Source organism: Struthio camelus, chromosome 20 (genome assembly GCF_040807025.1).
Source record: "Struthio camelus isolate bStrCam1 chromosome 20, bStrCam1.hap1, whole genome shotgun sequence".
NCBI lineage: Eukaryota > Metazoa > Chordata > Aves > Struthioniformes > Struthionidae > Struthio > Struthio camelus.
This window is the reverse complement of record NC_090961.1, coordinates 10,564,259-10,590,077: the sequence shown is the minus strand read 5'-3', so window position 1 is coordinate 10,590,077 and position 25,819 is coordinate 10,564,259. Positions and strand designations below refer to the sequence as shown.

Genomic DNA, 25,819 nt, shown 5'->3' with positions numbered 1-25,819 from the left:
TTGAAGGAAGAGAGCAACCCTGTGGGCAGGTGCAGGAACTTTGGGCTCTGGTTCTAGGGAATGCTGAGCTGTCTTTTCTATGGACCACAAATAGAGCAGCTTGTCCAAACAATTATTTCAGTTCAGAACTGAAGATGTTCAAGGTGTGATTCCTACTGCTTAGAAATGTTTCAGCACAGCTAAGATTAAGCTCTCTGTAGCTGATATAGCAAGGGAGATGTCTGCTAGTAGTCACTCCGTTTCTCCCTCTGTTTGACTATAGAGGAAATTAGACTAAACACCTGACTTGCAGATAGCTAAAATGAGAGTTCGCTTCTGCCAGTGGGAACCCACGAACTAACTGCATTACTGTAGAGAACAGGATTTTTTCGTTCATGTTTTTTACGGCAATGGTAATTTATGGAGTTAGTCAAATGACTCTTATTGCAAGAAGTAGAAATTTAGGTCATCTATGCAAAGTCTTTTTTTGAATCACAAATACAGTCCTGCTCAAACATTGTGAAATTCTAAACAAATCTCAAAACACAGGTTATTACTAAATCTTACTATTTTTAAGTGGAAAGCAATTAAATGTGAATTTTTATCCTAAAGCAAGGTATATTGTCTTTAGGATGCAGAGACTTTTTTCAATTTTTTTCTGCTAGCAAGAGATAGATACTCTTAACAATGAAGATGAGATTCAGTTAGCTTTGACCAGAGGGGGGAAAAAAGAGTAGTGAGATTACAATTTTGAATTCTGCCCAGATATACAATCATATGCCACTAGAGCAAAATGCTCTAGTATAAGATTGTAAAATAAAGGCTTGTGGAAACTTCTGTTCTTGGGTGAATAGGGATAAATTTCACTGTCTCTGAAATGTTTGAATTAAGTTTTTGGTATGTGTTGCTCATACACTGTTCCTTCTGAGTAGTCATCTTTAGAGACATTAATTGCTTATACAAAAATATGCATATGAGATCCTATATGACATGGAAAATATAGGACACAAGTCACTTTGGCACAAATAAATGCCTGTCATTTCCAATCATTAGTATAAGCAGTTAGTGGATACTTATAAGAATAACAAGACTCTTGATTCAAGATGAATCAAAATGGTTTTATTTTTTTGCTTTGAGACAAAGCAGATTAAGAACTGTTTAAAAACTTCATTGTCAGAAGGCATCAAAGCCATCTGCTAAAAGAAATGGCTATACAATAAATCTAAAGTTCATTCTCTATCATGATTTTTACAATTTTTTACATTACATTAAGACAACTATACATACAGTGTCAATAAATATGCAGCAAACACTTTCAGTGGCCTTCCTGATGTTTTAATATAAAACTTTACAATCAATGAAAAAACATAACTTGATTTGTGTAAAAATAAGAGCATCTGGAAAGCTAGTCTAGTTCATAATTCAGCAAAAAGATCAAATGCTCCTGACTTACAGTGCGTAATAAAAGGAGATACAACTTTGTAGGCAATGTCTTTCACGGTATTCTACAGGACTTCAGTAATGTTTACGAGACAATGAATTTGAAACTATCACCATTGACAAACTTGGCTCCTACTTGTACTTTCTAAGAGATTCATAACTAGCTTTGGTGCCAGGTCTTCAAAAGAAACCAAGCAATGGAGTCAGAATTTCCTTTGAAATTCTATCAGACAGATGCTGAGTGTTTTAGAAGGTGTCCCTCATTCAGCTGCCTGTTCAAGAGCTGGAGTTCTTGTAGTCCACACCTTCCCAGGAGTGCACATCATTCCAATTCATCTTAATTTGTGCTCCATCCTGCAAGATGGTTAGACTAAGGAGACAAAGCCTCCATTCCCTACCAGAGGGAACTCGATGCTCTCCTGTAAAAAGTGGACATATTAACTATGGCACTGGCCTTGTCTCCAGCTCTTGGAAAAGGGGTCTTCCTGCAAGAACAGCCCGGGGAGGCAACAGATCCAGCTGTGATTGAGCATCTTGGCCAACAGATCAGAGATGAGAAAACTAAGTGGGTGTGGGTAGTCTGTTCTGTGGGGTGAATTCCATGGCAAAACAACTTCTCTGTATGAATCTAAGGATATACCTTCTCTCAAGATACATAATGGTGAGTGTATATGTATTAATACTAAGCAGTATGGATATTCTGCCCAGACAGGAGCTGGGTAACTTTATCAAACCTCCTCAGAAAGTGAGTGCAGTGCTGGTCAGTAACTGTCAAAGATAGGTGTCTTTTGGCTGAATGCTGCAGTTATCTTACAGGCATTTAGCTAGCAAAATATTGTCTATCTAGCCTTCTTCTGTTCCTGTGTAGCTCTGGAGGAGTAGCATCTCAGTTATCCCCACCTTCCCTAAAACATGTAGCCTTTTGGAAATGTTCATCTTTCTCTACTCCCTACAGAGGGAGCCTCTAGAAATTTATTAGGTTAGACACCTAACTTTTGTGTGGTTAAAGATGGGCAAAATGAAATCCAGTGGTCACATGCAGGGACTATGTGTGTCAATGTATTTAGACTACAAATATGTTCATTCAGGTTATTATTCCATATAGGTAAGGGAGAGAAACATAGCAATAAAACAAGGGGTTTCAGCTTGTTTGGCTCAAGTTAAAGCAGAGAATTAAAAAAAAAAAAATTACCTTTGCTATTTTTTAACTTGAGGTAGCTATTGGATTAACAAGCCTCTTTTAGCTGTGTTATAGAAGAAAGTGGTCTAATTCCTACACTCTAACTCTTGGCTGTTCTACTGATGCTGCCACCCACAACCCAGCAAAACATCAAGTATGTGATGACAGTGTGTGGATGAAAGCCAGAGCAAACAAAATTCCTCTGTTACAATTCCCAAGCAAAAAAAAAAAATCCTTCTTTCAGCCAGAGCATAGAGTCCTTATTCAGAAATCTTCTGAAGCAATTTCAGAATTACACCCTTAGTTTAAAGCCAGAAAAATGACAAATTGTGAAAATCTTAAAATAATATGCCTTCTGGGAGAATGTTTCTCAAGTTTGCTAATGGAAAGGAAGTTTTTGCATTCTTGGAGCTAGAGGATTTTCTGAGGCGAAGTTAACGTTACTTGGGATAAGAAATACAAATCTAATGGATGCTGTTCTGCTGAAAGCCTAAGGAAAGCAAAACTCAAGCTGGAATGGGACTAAGGGTGCCCAGAGTTCTGCTGCCTTCAGAGGAGGCTCTGCCTTCATTTGGCCAAAATTTCCTAGTCTGGTTGTACCTGGTAACTGAGCTTAGACATTGGAAGCACAAGCTCTCAGCTGCCAGAGTACTTTTCTGTAAGGCTGTAGATAGGGCAAACATGGCTTTTTGGCCAGGGGACAGTGTCCAAAGGTGTGGCTTGAATGGCCTGGTTCACATGTGCTGACAGGGGTGTATCCATCCCTGCCTCAGGCGACTGAAGATGACTGGGATGCAGTTTCTGATGAGCACTGCTTTTCCATGGGAGCTGCTTTTTCAAAACAGGCTAAGAAATAACAAGGGTGGGGTAAGGAACCAGCTATTCTCCATGCTGCAAAGCAGAAAGGACTGGAGGCGAGGGGAAAAAGTTATCAGTCCTTACTTTATCTTTTGAAACACAAGCCTCTAAAATCCCCAAGGCAAGGAAGAAAGTCTGAATGTGAGTCTGAATCACTCTGGTGGGGTGACTGCTTTTGTTTTCAACTGCGCATGAAGTAATGGTCATCTACACATTAGCACACAACAAAATAGGTTTCTTAAACGTTAACCTTGTCTGGTTGTGTTAGATGAATACCCTTAATGGTGTGATTTGGTTAGTGCTTTCAGAAGGGGACCAGCATCAGAAGTCCTCGCATTAGTTAACTTACATTTTTATTATCATAAAACTTGGAAACAAGAAGCTAACTCAGTTCTACTGGTAAAGATGCACATCAGTACAGAAGCACAAGACAATATACAATCACTTATATGAAAATACATAACAATAGCAAAATGCTATACTGCTGTCTAATACCCATATCTGGGCAAAAATTCTTGACACTGTCTGATTCTTCTAAAGAATGAATTTTCTCCTCATTTCTCATCTGAAATGATGGGCCACTCAGGAGATTAATAAAATGAAGCACAGAATGGTCAGTTAGACCATACAGAGTTGAAAAATGAAGTTCCTTCAGAATGCGATTTGACTCTGTTGGTGAGAATACTACAGAAAAACACAAAAGAATCCCTTAATCTGGTCTGTGCTGGCAATTCTGTGGAGCCCCGTAGTGTCCCTTCATGCTGGGCATCTGCTCGACCCAGTATTCCCCGAATATGTCCAAAATAATCTCAACAGCTTAACTTTCTCTTTACTGTTTGGGACATGTTTTGCTCAGGAGCCTGCCCTTTTGCTTTCCACCTCCAGACTCTAATCCTGCCAACATGTGTGTGCTGAGCAGGGGACGGATGAGCCCTTCTTCGTTTGGAAGGTTACTCCTGTAATGGTGTAGTTGAGGGTAAACACAGATAAAAGATGCTTTATCCACTTTCAGCTGGAGCAATGAAGAGTTTAGTCCTCACATACACCAAATAGGAGAACTGACCCACACTTCTCTTTACAATGACATCCCTATAGCTGCATGCTTAATGTTAAGTATAGCACAAGTATATGTTGACAAGACTGGAGCTGCAGTCATTTGTAGCTAAGTGATTTAAATGTCTTTATAGGGAGAGAGTGAGTTGATGTTTATTTACCAAAACTTGATTTATGAGCAAGGGGAAAGGAAAAGGTAAGTGAACCTTCTTAAGAATTTGGGTTACATTTAGTGTTAGTTTTTGTGGGGATTAAAAAGAGAAGGAAGAGGAGAATTCCTTTAAAAAAAAAAAATCAGATTTCATATTAAAAAAATCTTTTAAGTTTGTTGTGAGAAGTGTCCTTTTTCCCCCCTCCTAAGAGGCACAAGGGTCAGAATCTCAAATCAGTTGTTATTAGCTCATTTAGCAGGAGCTGCCTATCTGACCCTTCTTCCTCAGCTTGGATTTTTTCTTAAGTGTTTTAGTTTCACATCCACCCAAACAAAAATGGTTTTTGGTTTGACCATAAACTGAAAACAAAAAGTGACTGTAAGGTCACTTGTTCACATGGACAGATTTCATCATGTACTTGTTCAATTGAAAACACTGATGTATATGCATTTTCACATCTCCAGAAATGATTTACACTAAGAGCATTTTCTAATTCAATGAACATGGTGATTTTCTGGGAACACTTCTGTCCATATTTAGTTTTGGAAAAATATGACAAGCTACCTTGGGTTCAGGCTACTTGACATATTCTCCTTTGAGCTGCACCTCTATCTCACTTAACTAGCTATACCCTGACTTTGTGCCATTGGCTTCTGTGGAGGAACCTGTGATTGACGCTGGGGTTACAATCGGCCCCATGTGTTTCTTTTAAACTTGCTTGTCGCTGTTGCAGAAACGTTATCAGCACTGAGCAGGGAAAAAAGAAAATTTCCACTGGGGTAGGTGTATGGGTTAATATGCTTGCACTACTTTAAAACAAGTAATGCCAGGAATGTTACTTTATACTATATACAATATGCTAATGTGCTAGAAGTGAGTTTGTGAAATGAGGTATGAAATCTTGATCTAAATGGACTAAAATAAATAGTTGTTTGTGCTATGGATAATGGGACAAGAGTAAAAGCTGTTATTGAGCTGTAGCAGGCAGTTTTTTTTGGTTGTGAAATTTATCAGTGTAAAGCGGACACAAATTATGTGCCTTGTGATAGAAAAAGCTCATTATTGCTCTAGGGATTCCTAGGACTTGAACTGAATATACATATATATGCATGTCTGTGTGTGTATATACATCCCATGGGACTCTTATTATATGCCAAATACCTCATGCACCACTCCTCTCTCCCACAACTCATTTTTACCACGATTCAGTGCGTCAGGCATTGTCATGATGACCCAAGAATAAATTTTGTGGAAATCTGCTCTATGAACCTATCGGGACTGTGTTATGCCCTCAGAAGAATGCTACATCATCTCATTATAGAAGCAAAAAGATTTCTGAATTTCTGTAACTGTCTTGGAACAGTTAAGAATTTGCACTCTAACTTTTTCCAAGAATAAATCAAGTTCATCCTATTTAACACTTCACAGAAGCTTTTCTACGTAGTTGCTGAGAATCATCTGTCCTGGACAGATCACTTGTAGATTTTCTCCTTATAAGCTCTATTGTGTTGTATGGTGCCGCAGGCACCTAAAGCCTGGGGTGAGGGTGACACAAAACTAGCTGGCTGCTGATTTCATGGTTTCCTGGGTTTAGACCACGCAACTAAGGGATCAGAAGCTCAAAAGGACTCAGCATATGGGATGCTGAGAGAATACTTTTGGAAATATGATGAGATGCAGAAAGTCTTAGGGTTTCTCAGAGAATATCCCTATCTTGAACAGCCAAGAATAGAATTTCACTGGATTTTACAATGGCAGAGGGGAACAGCTGGGGTTTCTGAGCAGCAGAAACGGCCCTGCCAAGGAGGTGAGTGAGGCCTTTCTCTGGCAAGATCGCTCTTTTGGACGTGCGACAAGGCCAGGCTGCAGTGTGCAAGGTGCTGGATGGATACCTGGAGTATAACTGTTTCTGTCTCAAAGAACCATTTTTTGCTGAAAAGAAAAACCTTAAGAGAGAGAGGAAACACATGAATAAGGACTTAAAGATGAAAGTGAATCTAGCTAATAAATAGAGTATTCTGGTCAAAAACATTTATGTGTATCAGCAGTAACATTGCTGCTACTTACTGCTTCCCTGATCTGTTTTCGGGTACTGGTTCTCTCCGTGTAGCAGGATGATTTTAAGAGAGGAGTTGCATGTAGAAAATTGCAGAATTGGACAAAGAAGTATCCTTGTACCTAATGGAGAGGGGAGAAGAAGGCAGGAAGGTATCTGGGAGAAATGGACTAAGAGGACTGCTGAGATGTTAGTGGGGAGAAAACGAAGGACGAGTCAAAGAATGAGATGCTCAACTATAATAGGATGTTGATGCAGGGGTATTGTCCAGGTTGCCTAGCTCAGCAGTGTTGTACAGTGAACCTGTACTCAAGGACTAGACTTGAACGGAGGAGCTGGAAGCAAGGAATATGCCCCCTGAGGAAGGAAGTGCAGGGCAAGATGGCAATGTCGTAGCTTTTGTGGTACGTTTAGTACTATCTTGGTGTAGGTAACACAGCGAAGGTTGACCGAGACCTACTATGGGACCTAGGCACTTAGGAGCAGGGAATTATGGTCAGGTAGCCTGCTTTTTCAAGATGGTTCACTATGTAACGGGTCTGCTAGGTTGAAGAGGAGCAGTCACGTTGTCAGCACGAAGGTGCTTGTACCCCGCTGTGAAGAGGTAGGGATCTCAGTGCTGCCTGGGTCTCCCACTTCCCTCTGCTCCTTGCCTCCCACATCTCCAGTCTGCCTTGGGCTTTCTCTATGCTGTATGCTCTAGCTGTGCTAGTGACTTTTTTCTTGTCCACTCAAAATAGATCTTTTTGTTAATATGGCAATATCTTGTCTCCTGCTAGGAAGAACATGCTGTGGACAGAGCAGCCTGGCCTCACTGCAAGTGGAGCTCGATTTCACTCACTGCCTTCCGTTGTGGGTTTGTATCCTGTGGAGAATTTCTCTATTTGAACCCTTCAGCTACAACTCCCCATCCCCAGTCCTATGTCCTCCCAAGCCTCAGTACCTCTCTGATGTGTGCTTTTGGTACCACCATGGCTCTGAATGAAAATGTTAAGCTTGCTATCGCTTCTGGCCAGAGACTGGAGAGTGGAGGAAGTGCAATGAGGCAAGGCAGGGAACAAAGAGCCTCAGAGAATGAATCTTGGCCGTTGGCCTGATCGTGCAGATGGGCAGGTTGGGAAGCGCTCAAGTGTGAGAGCTTGAGACCTCTTAGCACTTAGGAGTGTAAAGCTTGAATCTACTAGAATGTGACTTGAGCCATTGCCAGTGATTGGTTTATTGTGGGAAGAGAAGGCCGGCTGGGGAATTTCCCTGAGACACTGTAAAGTCTATGAAAGTAAGGAAGTGCAAGATGGGAAGTGAAGCATTCATGAGTTCTGCGCCTGGCTGAGGCATGCCATGATCTTATCTTTGGATCTTTTGACTGTAGGAAAGGCTGAGGAGTCCTTTGTCTTTAGGAGACTGCAGTAGCATTGACAATGGTTGCAAAGGGGCACCAAGAAAGTGATTTATTTAATTGCACTCACTTTGCATTCCACTGAATGGAAAGCAAAATATCACAGAGATTTCCTCTTAAAATTTCAGTGGCCGCTTGAAAAATTGTGCCAAATGCCTCACTCTCCTTGCTTTTTATGTTTCCTAATGTTAGGCTCTGGGAGGGAGATACACTGTTGTGCTGAAACAGAAAGTGTTTCTGCACGTTCCCTAGAAATTCTACATAAAGGCTTGGGGCTGTACAGCGGTTTAAAGAACTACAAACAATTTCCTGGAAAAAAAATTCAGGTAGCTTCTGCAAACTACAAGGTATAATTTTAATCTACTTTACAGGGAAGTTGGAAGAGATTAATTAAGCAGTTAATGATTAAACTAGGCTTTATACTAGTGCAAAGTATTGAGCAAATCTATTCATAAGGAAATGATGAGAAGTAATTACCTTTTAGTACAGGGAATCTGAAGAAAGGTCATGCAAAGTTATACTGGAAATGCTGGGGAAAGTTTAAAGTACTTTTCTGAGGTGAGGAAATGGCTTATTGGAGGTGGAACTAATGATGTAGCTTAGCTGTATTATTCAAGATCAGTATTCCTACTCAATATTCTTACCCCACAAGTGTAAACTGTTCCTCCCTACTTTACAAAATTGCAAAGAGCTCTGAGTTTTTACCTGCAAATATATTTTCCTTCCCCCCCACCCCCAACTTCAATTTTTCTGGGGCTTTTGGGTTGTTTCAACTGAGCCTGCATCTTCGGCTTTCCCCATCCCTTAATTTAAGGATGCACAGGGCACTGGGCTGTGGACGAGGGGCAATGCAGAAGGTTAACAGCACAGAGCAGCACCCCAAGGTGTGCGCACAGAGTCAAGGTTTAGTGAGCGACACCGGAACCCAGGAGGGAAGCCCCTGCCAGCTGCTGCCAGAGCCCTACAGTAAGAAAGCACCGAAGAAAGTTTTGTGCTCCTTAGTGTAATCAACCAGCTTGATGTCGCTGACATTGACCATTAGCTTGTCCCCTGCTTCTAAGGAAACCACGGCGCCTAGATAGATAGGCTGGAACCAGCTGTTCCCTTTTTCACTGAGGGTCTTGGTGCCAGTCAGCAGCTGGGTGGGCTCGGGGTAACTGTCAGTGACTTTGGTGATGATCTCAGTAACAGAATTTACAGTTTTATCGAAACTTTCAATGGGCCCTCGGAAAGTGACCTGAGCATAGACATAGTAGTCCCCAGACACAGGTATCACCAGTGTGTTGCTGGAATAACTCAGGTTGTTCTTGGTAAAGGCCAAGCCGCGCTTGTCTTCCCACTGGAGGATCGGCATCTGGTTTCCCACGGTGCTGGCGATGTCTTGTTTCTTCACTGCAGGTGAAAGAGAGGTAGAAGAGGTTGATTAGTCGGCTCTGGCAGAGGTGATGGTGGTGGCTGTAACGTGGGTGCTGCATGTACTCTGAGAGCTGATCTCTACTCTAAAGGGGCAAGTAAGTTAAACAGCAAGGCAATCAAAATGCTAGGAGAGAAACATTCCTGTATTACAGGCAGAAAACTGAGGCGGAGTTGGCTGCAGGCTGGGTTGTCGAGCAATAACTAGCCTGGGCAAGGTCGCATAAAGGGGACTATTCCTGGAGAGAGGAGGCTCTGGGCCACCATAGCAATCAGGAGCCAAAAACGTTGGGATGCTTTTAGAAGACCTTGGCCAGTGTAGGCTGCCTGAAACAGCCCTTTCTTAATGGCCAAGTCTCACGGTACTATGGCACTTTACCCTGCAGGTCTGGGATGCTATCTTATCTATTTACAGCATATAAAGCTTACTCGTAAGTGAAACCACCACTGGGACAGTTGTACAAATGGGGATATGTCTGTACCTAATTGCTGAGGACAGTAATAAAAGACACTGGAGCAATATATTCTTCACTGGAGATGGATTATAACTATGTTTGTGTCATTGTAGTGCTAACAGAGAATGATAAACACTACTGTTCTTGCGAAAGTTTCACAATGACCAGAAGGAAAGCCAGGCATCTCAGACTGTCACTGGACACTGAGATATTTGAACTTTTCTTCCTGCCAAGCTGCTTCTGAAGGATGGAGACAGAATTCCTAAGCCTTTGCCTCAAACTTTTGTTTCTGTGTACACACAGTGAAATCTCTTGCTCTGGAATTGCTTTTGGTGTCCTTTCATTTTATCAAAAAACCCAGAAGACCTCACCGTGCTTCTGGTTTCCCAAACAACATGTTATATTCAAACCCATTTAGATCCTAACTTTTTTTTTAAAATGTTTTGATGGAATAAAACATGAGGTTTGGTGTGTTACCCTCAGCTGTCGTCCAGACTTTTTTCCAGGCTTGTGGATAACTGATTATTTACAGAGCTCGAATCCTGCCCCCAGCATTGGTGTGATCCAAGCAGCAGATCGGGATGTTGCCCTGGCTGCAGGGGTTTTGGGGAAGAGTCTGGGAACTATTGTCCTCCTGCTCTCTTCACCTCTCCTCCATTGTTTTAATTTTGGCTCACACTACAGCCAGAAGAATAAGCCCTAGCGCTTATTCATCGTATCTGCAAGGGAGCAGAAGTTTCCTCTGCCCTTTAGCGACTGTGATGAAAAACTCGTAGTAAAAACAGCAGCTGAGGCAGGGAAATTAAAAAAAGAGGAAAAACCCATGCCATGTATTAAAAGGAACCTGTAGAGTCAATGTGAAATGCCAAGAAAGATGGAAGCAGCTGATTTCTAGGAAACCAGACCTTTTTCTTTTTCATGAACTTGAGTTAATATTTAGAGGTGATTTTCAGTCTGTGTGTGGGCAGGGAGGCAAACTGAATGCAGGTGAGAAAAAGCTTTGAAATGCTCTTTCAGGCAAGAACTGTTAAGTTTTTCTGAATCTCATTTCACTCAAGATAAACGAATGGACTCGGCTCCCAGCTTTTTCCCCTCCCCGCTTTTCCGGCAGTGAATAGTGCATAAGGAGACAAGGAGATGTGAGGAGTGCAGTTTCTTGCACGCTCTCTGAGCAGCACAACACAAGAACGGCTTTTCTCAGCCTGCCTGTCAGTGGTGCTGAAGTAGTAAATCTTTCTGATCTTTCCCCACGAGCCAAAGCACATGAGAGTATTCCTGCATGGGTGAGTGATAGGGATTGTGATAACAAGCCAAGCTAAATTAAAAGTATTACAAACTGTGATGCTTTGAGCCAGTGAAGCTGTGCCTGAGCGAGAGAGGAATGAAAGAAAGCAAAAGTAGTTGCGGTCTGCCTTCACCCTCATCTACCTCTTGGGTGTCTAGGGACTGGGCTGAGTCCTCGCGAAAGCTAAAGCAGCTTTTGGGTCATTGCAAGTTTCATCGCAGCTTGCAGTAGTACCTCTCAAAGGTGAGGTAGTGGCAGGAGAAAGCTTCTTTGCTGTGGAAAGCACCAGAAAGGATTAGGAAATTTCCGGAAAACACCCTGGGCTCTTTTCCATCTTGAGAAGTTTGGGGAAAAATCAAGGAGAATCTGCATGTGAAATGTTTTCTCTCTGTGTACAGTGACGCATTTTAAATGTCAGTGACACTCAATTCTTCAATGTTTCCTTATAACTAATAAGCATCTCGGATGAAGTATGTGATTTCATAACCTCTAGAATTGGGCAACTCTAAGTTTTATAACTATAACCCTCCTTTTAGGTTAGAGCTCCCTGTAATGATGCTCTCTGGTTTCAAACTATTTTCCTCATGTTTTAGAGACATGTCAAGAGGCAAAACGCATGGTTAAGTGCCTTTGAGACAATATTATTCCTTTTCTAACAATAGTTGCATTAGTCATGTATTTATTTCACAAATACGTGCAGCAGTACTTCCTGCAAATACACATATTATGCTCATTCTTAAAAAGTATATAGAATCGACTTTTAATGAGAGGTTAATTGCTATGGTTACTTCAGCTTTTCCATGTATTTTTCACTTTTTGCATCTTTTGCGTGTGAATTTTTTTTTTCTTTTCCCTAAATCCCTTTTGGTTTAGTCCCCTGCCGGGGAATCCTTTTGCCTGGCAGCTTTTGGATGTCTTTCTGGTGCTGTATTGGTGAACTGCTGGGGTCCTACAATGCACTGCCCTCACCAGCGTGAGAGTCTGATGCCAGTCGCTGTCCTCTGAGGGCAGATTCCTGATCTCAGCAAGAGACTAGAGTCTGAATCTGCTATAGAAGAAGGCTCTTTTACAGCACATATTACAGTGTCCAGTGGCTGAAAGATCTCAGAACTGTTCGAGATTGTGCCCTGGCAGTTTAATGACTGACCTTCAAAGGTCACTATGTCCAACCATTAAGTGGAACCAGAAAGTGATTTTCTACCTAGATTTTGTGGAGTGCTCAAATACCATTGCAGCAGGCAAATACTTGATGGAGTTCCTCGTACTGCCATCAGCTACAACAGAGTTCATCCAGCTGGCTGGCAGCGAGGAGAAATAGGCACTGGTCTGCATCCTGACCCGAACTGCAGCCAAGTGAGGGAGAGGATGATGGCCTGGCATGGTGCAGTCAGCATCGATAAATATAAAGCAGCGCACAGGGCAGAATGCGAACGGACAAAAGCCCTAACTGACGCTAAGTACATCATCCTTCACTAGTTATAGCCACCCAGGTTGGAGCTCTTGGTGCCAATGTCGATGAGTTCAAAACGCTCTATGTGTTGAAAAGGCCAAGAGCATGTGGAGGATGCAACTTAAGCAGTCATCTACTACTGCTTAATTTGGGGGGCCATTCCCATGTAGTACTCGGTTCTCATTCTCCTTGCTCCTCTGCTCTTGTCTTCCAAATACATATTTCTAAAACTAGAGAAGGAAAGAGAGGAGCAGTCAGAGGTCTGGAAGAGCTTTCCTGTGAGGTGAGAGTATGTCATCTAGTGCTTTCATTTTCAAAACGGTACCTGAAGTAGGGGAATGTAACAAAGCTCTAAAGAATAATTATTCCTTTTTCACTTTCTATGTACCATTCACTGTTTCTGAGAACAGAAAAACAAGGTGGCACCCAAGAAATTATTGTACAATGGGTTTAAAGCAAAGAACAGGAAGTATCTTTTGATGTGATGCGTCATTAAGCTGGGGGACTCCTTGCTGCAGGATACCATAGAGACGAAAAATCTACTTAAGCTCAAAAAAGGATTAGCTAAATTCAGGGAAGTTAGGTTCTCTGATAGCTGTGTAATGCAGCAGCCTGGATGCAGCCTTCAGCTCAGATCCCCTATTCCCTATTGTACAGAAAAGGACCAGGGCACATCGTAAGCACCTCTGCTTGGCCAAAGCTGCTCGGTATAGGACCACCAAGCTGGGTCAGACCAAGCTCTATCGCTCATACAGTCAAAGCCTGGATGTTTCTGGTGTTATAGGAAACATTTAAAACGCTACTGCCTTTTTCTTCTTCAGGCTCCCTGCTGTGGCCAACAGTGACTGGGCCCAAATAACGGGCTAAGGAAGACACTCTCCTGTGGAGACTGCTGAGGAAGGGACTGCTAAGTAGCTTTTGCAAGTGGAGGGCCTGAGGAAATTTGAAGCAAACTACTGGGTGCTTCCCAGAGGTAACTGGATTTTTGTGCAACCTATGGAATTTCCCCATCAGGAGAGCAGTGCTTTGGCTGCTCTTCTGAGTCAGCTGCCCTGGGAGCCTCTGGGTCTCTCTCTGTCATACAGGGACTCAGTGGAAGTCAAAAAGACTTCTATTATTGGACGTGGTCCTTTTGGTCTTGCAAAGTTGCATTTAAGCACAGATGTGTTTTGAGCAAGGATGGGTCAGTTTTGGGGTGCTGACAACCTGCATAGAAAAGGGGACGGGACCTAGGATGCGTGTTAGCAAGGGACTTGTGGACGAGAAAGAGTAAAGCGTGCTGGGACAGGACTCAGTCCAGATGCAATGTTCTGTTTAGCACTGTTTGTAATTTCATGTGAAGCTTCATGCAACTGCCTGCACGCTTGAAGTTACTAAGTGCTCCCCTGGAGCAAGACACAGAGTATTGGAGGAGCCTGCAGTGAGCTGTATTTTTGGGAGGTGGAAATTGCTTTTTGCGGGAGAAGTTCAGATCAGTCAAAGAACCCTTCAGCACTCAATGCCATCCACATGGGAACCAGCCATACACTTGTTCTTCGTCTCTGGTAATCCCTGAAGTTTCCAAGAGGGGGGAGCTGGCTAGGATGAGGGATGACTCAGTGTCCTTGGTGTAACGCCAGCTGCACTTTCAAGGCAGAAGTGCTGAGATGGTGGCCTTTCAAATGCTGTCTGCCCCTCAAAAATGTATGATCATCTCCATTCCATGATTGTGCTGTGAGATAATTGCCTTTCTCTCCCTAACGTAGATAGGGGCTCAAAGAGGTTCAGCTAGGTCTAACTCTTCCCTTGCTCCCTCGGATGTGATTTAGAGGTGTCTTCAATGAAGACGGGAGGTTGTTTGGTGGGAATACAATGCGTATGAACTGAGTCTGGACTTGCAGAAAAAAACAAGGGCTGAAAACTGACCTTATTTGACCAGATTTTGATTCAAAAACTGGTAGTTCTCACACCACTGTGAATCAGAAAGGGCTCTCTTGAGCTTTTGCCATTGATTTTTCCAGGAGAGCTCAACAGATCACTAAAATACCAGGTGTTTATTTAAGTTCGATTACAAGAGCTGGTCTGAGTGCTTGTTTCATTGAAGAAAACCAGCCTGGAAAAGAGGTAATGTTTCAACTACCAGCTGCTGCAGACCGTTTTACACAAATGAAGACCCCAGTAAACCTGTAACAGTCAACAAAACGAAGCTGATAACTTGCTTTTCCCTATATTTCCTGGCCTGCAACGCTCGATCCTATCAGAGCCATGCGACCTGAGATTATTTGCTTTACAAAATCTGCTGTAAAACCTGAGGGAAATGCTTCATTTTCGAACAAGCGTTACCTGTCAGGTGTGCCCTTGGCTTTTCTGCACTGGAAAGCATATCCATACCTAGAAGAGGAAAGAAGAAAAAGGTGTGAAAGGGTGTTTGCTGCTCTTCAAATCAATCGGATGTGGGCAGTGATCGATCCCCCAGAGGAAATGTGCACAGCCCCTTTCCCTTTCCGCATACATCTGAGCAGGGATTTATTTACTGTGACTGTTTATTGACAAGAGGCAGGCATTGCGGTAATAAAATCTCTTTGCAAAGAGCTTATCAGTCCCTCTGTGGCACTGAACCGCGAGGCTTCGGCAGCACCAATTGCAGCAGTGTTTTAGCGCAAAGTGCAGGAGGGAGGGAAGTGCAGGGGCTGAGCTCGCCCACGTTCGGATGGGAGCGTGGCGTGCGCAGGCTCCCCCGCATCCGTGCTTTTGCCGTGCCCTCAGTTCAGAAACGCTTATCCTTTGCCTATGGCTTCAGTTATAACCTGTCTACCCGACTTTCGTGGCCCAGTTTTTTGCCCGTGGTCTGCCCAGACCGGTGTGGCTTGGGAGGAATTTGGGTGGTGAGAGCGGAGGGAGGGTGGGAAGGTGTCCGCCCTCAAGTGCGGTGCAGCAGGCTGCTGCGGCAGCGATTGCAAAATCACAGTGGATGAAGGTGTTCTGGATGGTGGAAAGGGTGGGCAAACTTACCGGTAGCCAGTGCCCGCTGCTTCAGAAACAGAGCGCTCCTCTCGTCTGCAACCTGCAGGAGAGAGCAGCAAGCAGTTAGCTCCCAGTACTTGGGCTCCAGGCATACACTAAAACCATGGAAAAGTCCTGTCTGATTTATCCCAGGAAACAGCTTGCTTCAGTAAAGGTTTCATGCAAAAGGACAAGCCCCGACAGAACGTTGCTTCCTTGCAAGAACTTTCTGTTGTTGACTTGAAACCAACCACCTACGTCTCAGAAAAGGTGCAAAAGACAGGACCTGCGGGCCTGTGGTTGTTGCTCTGTTTAACTATATGCTTGACTGGAGGCTGAACAGACCGTTGGCGTAACTGAGGAAGGATTGGCATAATGTGCCAGTGTAAAATAGCTCTCGCTAGCCATCCTTTGGGACAGTGCCTCCCTCCAGCACTGCTGGAGTATTAGAGAGTCTCCCTGGGCCCTTATTCTGCACAATGAAACAGCAAACTGAAGCCAGGGCACAGCCAAGTGAGCGATTCCTCTTGTTTGAAAGCTTGGGAGGGCTGAGCCTTAGGTGGCACTCAGTGCACTCATAACACCAGTGAAGAGTGTTACTGGGGTGTATCAGCTACAGAGCTGCTCGCTCTCTTGCTCACTTTGCTTTATGCTGTTTCAGACTTCAATCTATTTTAGGTCCTGAGTTTTGCGTAGTCTTCTAGGAAGACAGACAGGAGCTGAACAGCTCAGGGACTGCAGCTGGCAGAGACCTGAGCTCCAAGGCAAGCTGGCACTTAATCAAGGAATCGCAGCACCGGCTTGCAGTTATTCACGTCCTAAATTTTCCTCTAGAGTTGAGCAACACAACGCTCATCACTCTGCCCCACACAAACACCCAGTTACACAGCAGTAGGGTATGGCCCTGGGCAGCGCTAGGCAGTAATGACGTTTATGTAGAGCAGCTCAACGCAAAGCTGGGTTTATCTGTCATGTGCCTGACAGAGCTGGTGTTTCCTCTTTAACACAGCCAGCAGCTCCTTGCTGGGTACTGATCCTCTTAATGCAGGCTGCAAATTAGCACAGCCCTGAGGGAATTAGGTAGCAGGAAGCTGAGTGCGGATCTGGCCTATCTGGGTGTGCAGAGCACTCATCCAACAGCATCTCTCAGGCTTTCTGCGGGGCACAGCTTATTCCAGGTCTGTGCTGATGGCCTGCTTGTAGAAAGTGGGTAGGTGGGGCTGTGCAGCCACCTGAGTCTGTGGGACCTGGGCTGTTGGGAACCCTGCTATGCAGCATCCATCCAACGTGCTTGCGTTCTCTGGCATGTTTTGTAGATAGTTACAATAAACAGATTTCCCTGCACATTGAATAGGGGAAACTGCCACTGATCAACTCTCAGCTAAGGGTTGGATGCACATCAGCTAACACACGGGCTGTAATCATATCAACATGCAGGTATCTAGGCTGTCTGCTGGTCGCTGTCTCTCACGCGTTGCAAGTAAAGTAGAAAATAGAAAATTTATGCTGGCTGGGGCAAGAAGGGGTTGGGGGGCAGTCAGGCTATCAGGGTTTGGGGACTGGTAGCTAGTGAGCCCAAAGAAATTTGAATGTCTCACTAACAGCAAACATCTGTGTGCTCTGCAATATCCTGCAGATAACTGTCAGTTCTAAAATAATGGCTCCAGCATGTTGGAGGAAAAAAATGGGCAAGTAAAACAGCAGGGCAAGTTCTATCTTTTTGCCTTTCCTGCCTGCCCAGGCGTTTGCCCCAGTTGCAGGGACGTGCTGTGCTGCGGGCAACGTCATCCAGAGGAGACGAGGCTGTGACAGTGCCTCAGCGTGCGCCTGACAGAGAGGAATGGTGTTGTGCTGTGGATGAGGTGTCTGGGCCTTTCGTTATGACCAGTGACTTTCTCCGAGGTCCCATCCGCTCGCGGTGGTGTCTAACCATGACTATACTTTTGATGCACCCCGGAGTCATAGCCAGGTGACTTTGTCCTTCCTCTGGTGGGAAGCATGAGATCACTGTGGAGGATTTCTCTCCATCTCTCCTCCTCTCTCTGGGGACAGATGCACATGCATATGAGTGTGTTTACCTAACTACACTATTATCAACGTGACATTGCCTACTTATTTATCAAGTTACATATTTGCTAGTGATGCCAAGTACCATAAAAAGCTACAAATCAATCATAAACTAACTAAATCATGTAACTCCAGTGGGACTACTTATGTATTTATAGATAACCTGTGCTTAAGCAGTTTATAGAACTCAGACTTGGCAATACAAGCAGAGGTGATGAGAAAATAGGAAGAATCTCGAAAAGAATCTTACTTTATCAAAAACTCCAAAATGTTTTTTGACTGAAAACTGGGAGGAAGCTTTCTATGCAACCTTAATTTACTTATTTCCTAAGAATATCTGATGGAAACTCCAGCTGCGGTAGCTGCATTTCTAGATGCTAAAGGAGACAGTGTGGTGCAGTAGATAGAGCAGGGTGCTGGGATGTGTGAAATTATTCTGATGCTCGGCAAAGGCATGGTTTTTCCCTACCTGTACTGTTTGCTAAGGATACAGGACTCATAAAACTCCTATGTAAAATATTTTAGCATGTAAAAACGCTATGTAATGGCAAGGTATCAGTAATATTTATACTAAACAGGCATGGATTTTGTACGTGTTTGGTTTAGATGTGGTAAATAAAGAGTTTTCAGGAAGAAACGTGATGAAAAGCTAAGCAGCATGAGACAGTAAAGAGAAATCATTTACACAAATAGTGGTTTTTCTCTATTCTCCTTTCTTGCTTAGCTGTGATTCTGAAAGGTTCACAGCACGGCTTCAATTTTCCCTTTGGTTACTGTGGAAAAACTGTAAACCAGGGCTGAGTGATTTTGAAAATCCCACCACAGAGCTGACCTGGGGACAAAGGACTTCTCACATGGCCAGCTCTAATTACTCTGAAGACTGGAGTTTGCAAAACACTTCCATATTATTTGGATACCAAGAACATGTAAAAGCCCCAGTGCACTTAGATCCACATAACACTAAAACAGAAGAGAAGAACTGAACATCCTCTGTCCACCTACTTTGCCTCTCCCACCTCAAGAAAGGGCTGGGAGTGTCCAATAGAGAACTGCACCGGTAAAAGCAGCCTGGCACCAGAGGCATAGAGATTAATAGGCAAAACTACCCTCAGCAGCTCCACCACATTTTTATCACGTTTTTATCACAAGACACTATTTTACAGCTAGGGTCTGTATAGTGCACCCATGCTACACACACCAGTGATTCTGCTAGCTCCGGGGATGCTATATAGAGCCTAGGCTAGGCATATTAGGTAGCGGCTGGTTTCATTGCCAGTGAAAACTAACCATGAGGTGGACGTTTCCGCTGTGCTCTGGAGTGCAATGCAAAGAGCCTGGATGGGCATGTGCCCAGGGCAGGTGTGTTTTGCTTTTCCTGGCTTCTTTGCCCTTTAGGACTGTATTCCTCAAGCAGCAATGGTCAGTCAGTAGTTTTACTGGCTTTAGCCTTTGGGAGTGGAGTCCCACTTTCCTGGGTCTAGATGAAATGCTCACTCCTCCCCAGGCGCTTCTCCATCCTTACACATCAGTAAGCTGTTTCAGCTTCTCTTTTCCATTAGGGTAGGCCATTAGGGCTTCTGGCTCTGCATGAATATGGTTTTTTCGCTCCTTTTCTGAGCTCAGTTACTAACATCCTGTTGATGTGCTAGAGAGATCCAGGCAGAGCTACCAGGAGTTTAAAGTCCCTCCAGCAGCTCCTTTCTCTATTGCAAGACTGTCACGGCACCCAGGCTTTTGTGCAACCCTTTGGATTGGGCTTGGATTGAATTTCCCTTTATTCTGGTTCCGATGCTGCCACGCAAGCAAGCCCAAGAGCCAGTGTGCATGCGGTGGGACTCAGTGGCCTGTTATAAGGTTAGTGGTGCGGGTTGCTAAGGCAGCTGGAGATGCACTCCTGGCTGCTGTGTCATTCCCCTCGGCAGATGCGCACACTCAGCCTGAAACTTGGCTCCCCTTTGAGGGAGCGTGCACTAAAGTCTTAGCCTTTCCTCTGGAAGGACACAGCCAGAGCCATTTACAGATTTCCTGCTAATAATCTAAGACATGAGTTATTTGCCTAGTGAACCCTGTTTCCTCACCATGCTGTCTTAGAGCACAAAAAAAGTAACTGCTGTCTCCAAAAGGGAAGCAATGTAGTGAGCCTGGAAGGTATCCAAGAAAACCAGCTTCAGACTTGAATAATTCATGCAAGACACAGTATATCATGAGACAAAACCAGTGCTTCACACATATTGCGGTAATGACATAACTTGCCCTGCTCTGTCCTGAATTGGACTTTTCTAGACGAAGAGGTGAGTTTATACCCCCTTAGAGGCAGAATGTGACACCATGTGCACCCACGCAAAAACAGAGATGAATAAACTGCCTCATCTTGTGGGCTAATCTAAGAGGCACACCCGTGTTGCACAACCTCCTCTCCTCCTCCTTGCTCCAGGAAGAACAGGCAGAGGAATTTACTACAGGCACAGGATTTTACCTCATCTGCTTCTCGCTGCTCCGCTGTGCTAATCCCTCCCAGGAGATGCTGGCGCTGGGTCCCTCCCTTCTCCCAGGACCAACCCAATTGCCCTGGAAAGCTGGTTTTCTGGCATGTGTGGGCCGAGCTCAGTCATCCGGGCAATGAGAGGACTCCTCCCATTGCTCCCTGCTTGCTGCCTACAAGGGTCATCAAGTAAACGCACATCTGGTGCAAACTGTTGCCTGCCCACCTGCTTCCAGCCTGCCCAGCGCATCCGCAGCCCCCAGACCAGGGCCACCATGAGTGTCTGGTCTCGACCTAGTCGTCCTGGCTCAGGCTCTCAGCAGGCCATGTGAAGACGGCATCCTTTAGCAACCTGGCTCTAACTCTTCAAATGCAGAAGGAAATGCAAGACAACAAGACCCTGGCTTTCCGAAGAGCTTTTATACCCCAAATCATTCCCTGTTGCCTGAAGAGGCTACGGCAGTGAGCTGGAGCTGCAGGGCTGAGTGCCTTTGCCGTGACACTCTTTGTGGGATTAAAAGAAAGCTGCACAGGAAGACATAAATGCCCACGTGTGCTCTGCTGCTGGAAAGCCCTCACAATGCGGTCTGTAATCAGTGGAGTGAATGAAAGATTCAGAAAAAGCTGTATCCACTTTAATTGTACCAGGGTGCTCCACCCATTTGGCTTGGCACAAACACAGATGGCAGCAGGCCAGCTGTGATGATTTTTTTTTCTTCCTCCCTGGGATTTGCAAAGACTGTAACTCATCTGATCGCCTCATTACATCATTAGGGCAATACTATGTGCAAATAATTCAGTGCATATGCATAGAAATACATTCAAGCATCATCCAGGCTAGGGCACACCTGAAAAGTTTACATCGCACCTTCTCTCTTGCGCAGCCAAATCCGTTCACAGAAATAGACTTTCCTCCATTAACTCTGCCAGACAACGTCAAGAGCTAGGAATATATTAGTCCTATCAAACAGGCTGGCCTTTTATTTTCATATCACTCCAAGATCCTTAAAAGAAGTGAACTGAACCTCACAGGATAAGGATATGAAAAGAAAGAGCGCTGCAGGTGTGTGTGACTGTCGAAAGTGCTTTTTCACTCTGTGCATCCAGTCCAGCTGGCCTAAATAGCAATAACAGGGACAGGGCAGTAACATACACTTTTGCACGTGCACATAACCACCAAATGTGCCAATCTAAGCTCCTGGGCAGGACAACCACATCTCCTTTCAGCTATGCACAAAGTTATAAACGGGTGACTTCCTGGAGAGCTCTGCTTGGGTGCAAGGCGCCAGCTGTGCAGATGGGAGGTCAAACTGAGGCTAGCTCTTCTCTGCACATCTGTGAGCGTGCATGTGCACAGCCCCGAGCACAGCTGTCAGCCTAAATACTCATAGGGAAAATGTTTGCCAGGATAGAAATTTGCCTTGGAGGCAACTTACTAACACTGTTTTCTTTTGCTGTTTTGAAGTGACAGTTTGATGTGACAGTCGGGCTAGTCAATGGATTTCAGACCTGAAGCTAAAATTCCTCAAACCCTAATTCTGCAAACATACAGGCGTATGTCTTCCTTCAACCAGAGAAAGCTGAAATGAGAAAGTTTGGATGGAGCATGAAAAGGAAGGGATGTACATTTTAGCATCTGACTTGGCAGTTGTCCCAGACACTCTCTCAGCAGGAGACTGCGTTAACAAGGCACTGCTGAGGACTCTGCCTGCCTCCCCCGATGCATGCCGAGCATTTGACCCACTGACATCAGCAGCATAGTCAGCAGATGTTTGCTGAAATAGCACGTTGGCAGGGGAGGTCTTGGAGTTAATCTGACAGTAGGGAGGAAAATGAGATGTACTGCCAAAATCTGGCTGAAATCAGTGGAGGGACACTGATTTCCATCAACTAGCAGTTTCTTTAAAGAGTTTCCTGCAGTTTGCCAACAAGAAGTTTTCAAGTTGTACCTTGCACTGTGACCTTAGTGAAATTAAAGAGAAGAGGAACAAAAACCGTCAGTTAAAAAGACCAAACAGAATAAACAAGATTTATCCCTAGCAGATTGGCCCTGAGTGAGGAAGAAGGCATCTAATAGGAAGTTTCTCAAGTTCTCCTAAATCACCCACCTGTTAGAGAAAAAAAAGAGCTAAACAAACCCAACTCCTGAGATGCTGGAAGCCGCGCTCTCCTTGTTGCAGTGTGGTAGGACAGAAAACAGCAGTCTCTTACCTGGTTGGAGCATGTGCTGGGGGCTCGGAGGTTTCCAGCCAGCAGATAGGCTGTGGGCAGTGCGAGGACCAGCACGGAGAGCAGGCACAGAAACACGCTGCATCGTATTTTCCTCAAATCCTCCTTGAGGTGCATCCTGGAGGCTTGGTTGGTCATAGCAGCCTCTTCCTCCAGGGCTATCTCGGCCACACGGTCCATGCCGACGCCTGACGTGCGAGCTGCTGTTCCCTGAACGGGAGCAGGGAACAGCAAAATCTCTTCTGGCTTCTGCCCTGCATGGAGACCCCCATTAAATAAGAGCTGCCTTGAGTGTGGGAAGGCACCGCACACACACACCCTCCCTCCCAAGGAATGCACCGCCTACAATAGAAACCTAGCTCAGGGAAAGAGAGCACCGCTTTCCCCGTGCTACCGGAGGTGCCTGCTGTGTGCCGCCGTCTGACTTTTTTTTTTTCCCCCCTCGCTGTGCAGAAGGAAGCTAGGAAAGTCCCGGTGGGTGGAACCAGGATAAACTCTGCTGCCGGGCTGGATAAGCTCGAAAGCTTTTCCGCATGGCAAAGGGAACATGAAACCAATGGGAGTGAAAGTGAGAAGCAGGGGGAGAGCGAGGGTAAGCGGTGGAGAAGAGAGCGCGGCGCGCGGCAGCCCGGAGCAGAGCAGTTTCAGTGCGGCCGGAGGATGAAAGGGAAAAGGGTTTTCAGGGAGGCTAGGCTGTTGCAAGCAACCCCACCAAGGGGCCTGATTCTCACCAGTGTTGCTTCTTTCCTAGATTTTAGCAGGATTTGCAGTGGACTCGAGGCTGCTCCGTACCTTTTGCAGCAAACAGTCGCGGACCAGGCCTAGAATAAGGTGCTTTGCCTTCCTGCTGCTTTGGTTTTTGTCCTCTCTGAGCTCATTGTCACTGGGCTTCAGCAGGTGCCTGTTGTCACCGCTTGGAAAGGGAAAAATTGTGACTTTACTGTGCTCGGGAAGGTTGTGTGCCATGTTGTTTTACAAATAGCTGCTCTCAATGAAATCGAAAGGGCCCGTTGCCCATCAGCAAACGTGCAGGCTGCTGAGCTATTGATTTCAGAGAAACGAGCTCAGACGGCAGCTGGGCCCGGCTCGAGGGGGCTCCGTTCGCCGACGACCGGCGTGCGCGCTAGCCCCGTGCCGCGCAGCAGCGATCTCCCGGCCGCCTGCCCTCCTCAGCAGGGCCGAGGAGGGCAGCAGGCTTCAGTGGGGATGTTGCCATTTAGACTTACCCAGTTTTTTGAAAGTTTGAAGTTTTTTCCCCCCTGGAAAACATGGTCTCATCAAAACTGAAACTCTCTTTGATTTATACGCACACACACAAACTTCTCCTTTTTGGCTGGGTAGAGAAACAGGCTGGAAATGTTTTTCCTTTTTTTTTTTTTTTTTGGTGAGACAGAAACAAGTTTTGGGTTCCTCCACCCTGTAATCAAAAAAAAGTACAGATTTATGTTGTTAACAAAAAGTATCAAAGAAAAACGTCTATTTTCTTACATCCCAATCTCCTTGCTATCCCCAGTACTGGGAGAGGAAGAACAGCATGAGATAGCTGGTAAAGCACCAAAGATGCATGTTCGAATCCGAGCCAAGCCACACGGTCCATATGTGACCTTGGACAAATCCCCGACTTTGTTTCCTTCTCTAATTCATTATTTGTCTTCACTTAGACTGTGAAATCTTGAGGACAAAGGCTACGCTCTGGTTCTGTAGCATCTAGACATGATTCCAGGTGTGGCTCCACCTATCAGAAAATTAAAAAAGGAGATAAAAATGTGCTACCAAGATCAGTAAAAGGAAATCTCATCCTTTTGTGGAAGGCCTCCATAGAGGTATGATTTTCTTTTTTCATAGGATCCCAGACGCTTATTCTAGGGCATAGTGTTAAGAAATTAATATTCTTATCTGGAGCATCCGTTTATTTTAGGGATGAAGGTTGAAGTTCATTTGCTCTTTGTTGTAAACGCTCCAAGATGTTTAGTGTACATTCGAGGTATATATACACCTTACAAGCAGATGAGGCACAGATGTCTTTAAGCTGTATTTTTTACCTTCTATGGAAATGCCGGTGGAGCCAGGGGGACAGTCCTGAGTTAAAATAGCTCATACAAGAGTGTGCTGGAGGGCTCTTGCAGTGGTGCGTGACCTGGGAACTTCTGGCTGTACGAGGGCGAGCTGCGAGTGCCTCAAAGGGCAAGGGCTGGGCTCCTGAGCTGGAACTGTAACACATTTGCGCTCTGCCTCTGACACATTAAAAAAAGTTCAGATTTTTGTTCTTAAAATTTGCACGAAAGAGAGGCCAAACTTTTTCTCTGAAGAACACAGGAGCATTTGGCGCGCAAGCTGCCTTTTTTTTTTTTTTTACTAGACAGTGACTTGCCCAAGATCGCTCAGTAAAGCAGCTTTAGGATAACCAAAACAAAACCCTATTGGCAGACCTCCCGCGTAGGTGCTTCCAGCCTGCAACCCAACCACGGCCCACTGTGCCACGCCGTGCAAAGCGCGCTTCGCGTTTCTGCTCGGAGGGTTTCCCAAGCATCCCAGGGTCATCCTCATTGCGGAAGCTCGTGTGACCCTGAACCTTTTGCCATTCGAGTGAGCAGAGCTGGGCCTGGGCAGGCGGGACCTTGGCCAGGGTAATCCCTCTCAGGCGTCAGCTGTGCTTCTTCTCAAGTTTCTCATGCTGTTCCCTGCATGCTTTCAGCCGTGACCATTAGGTAAATTCCCTTGCTCGTGCCAGACACATCCCCACCAGTGATCCTTGACTACCTCATGCTAGTTAGAAAAATCTGCCAGGGTTGCCAATACCCACCATAAGTATCCATGAAAGGAGAAAGCAATGGCTTGTAGTCAAGGAATGCTAACTGCATGCTGTTTCGTTTTACTCTTCTTGCCATAGCGCTTTTTGTTCTTTCTACACGCTTGCACACGATTTGCATGGGCATGTTTTGTCTGAGGCTAAATAAGCTGAATCAAACGTATTGTGAGGATAATGCAGTATACATAGGGAGATAGTATTGCAGATATTTCTATCTTCTGCATGGAAGATACTTAGCATATTGCATCTTTATTCATTCCTTGTTTGCATTGGGTAATGGCTGTGTTTTTAGTTTTTAAGATTGCAATAAGTATGGAGAAAAAGTAATTGAACATTCAAAGCTCATTTCACATGCTTTCTGAGAATTTTCAAAGTACTATATGTTCATTGCATTCACAACGGTTAATGTTTTCTCTGCACCTTTTCTAACTGAACCCTGTGAGAGTCCCCTGAGAAAGACAAAGCACAGAGCATCTGTCAGCTGGCAGGAAGGGGAAACCAGCGTGTGCGATTTGCTCCTCTTGATCTTGCCA

The 25,819-nt window shown here is 44.8% G+C and overlaps 1 protein-coding gene and 1 long non-coding RNA gene across 2 annotated transcripts in view; one reads left to right on the top strand and one right to left on the bottom strand.

The window, feature by feature from the left end:
* The window catches only part of LOC138061719 (uncharacterized), a 45,509-nt gene extending 37,950 nt beyond the window's left edge, over positions 1-7,559 (top strand). The window contains exon 3 of the long non-coding RNA XR_011135632.1: positions 7,498-7,559. This is a non-coding gene — a long non-coding RNA (uncharacterized lncRNA). The remainder of the gene's footprint in view (positions 1-7,497) is intronic.
* Positions 1,102-22,994, bottom strand: TNFSF15 (TNF superfamily member 15). The gene is made up of 4 exons (XM_009668168.2): positions 22,460-22,994; positions 15,709-15,760; positions 15,040-15,087; positions 1,102-9,506 (listed from the first exon to the last, which is right to left on the bottom strand). Exons 1-4 carry the CDS (start codon positions 22,655-22,657, stop codon positions 9,076-9,078), a joined length of 729 nt encoding a protein of 242 aa, XP_009666463.1. The 5' UTR covers positions 22,658-22,994; the 3' UTR covers positions 1,102-9,075.
* Between the last annotated feature and the right edge of the window lie 2,825 nt (positions 22,995-25,819).

Bases quoted from the DNA above. Each gene is read 5' to 3' on its own strand.
- TNFSF15 (XM_009668168.2), bottom strand. From the start codon at position 22,657: ATGGACCGTGTGGCCGAGATAGCCCTGGAGGAAGAGGCTGCTATGACC. The intron at 15,761-22,459 runs GTAAGAGACTGC...TCTCTCCTGCAG, and splicing joins CCAGCACATGCTCCAACCAG to GTTGCAGACGAGAGGAGCGC. The intron at 9,507-15,039 runs GTAACGCTTGTT...TTTCACCTGCAG, and splicing joins GCCAAGGGCACACCTGACAG to TGAAGAAACAAGACATCGCC.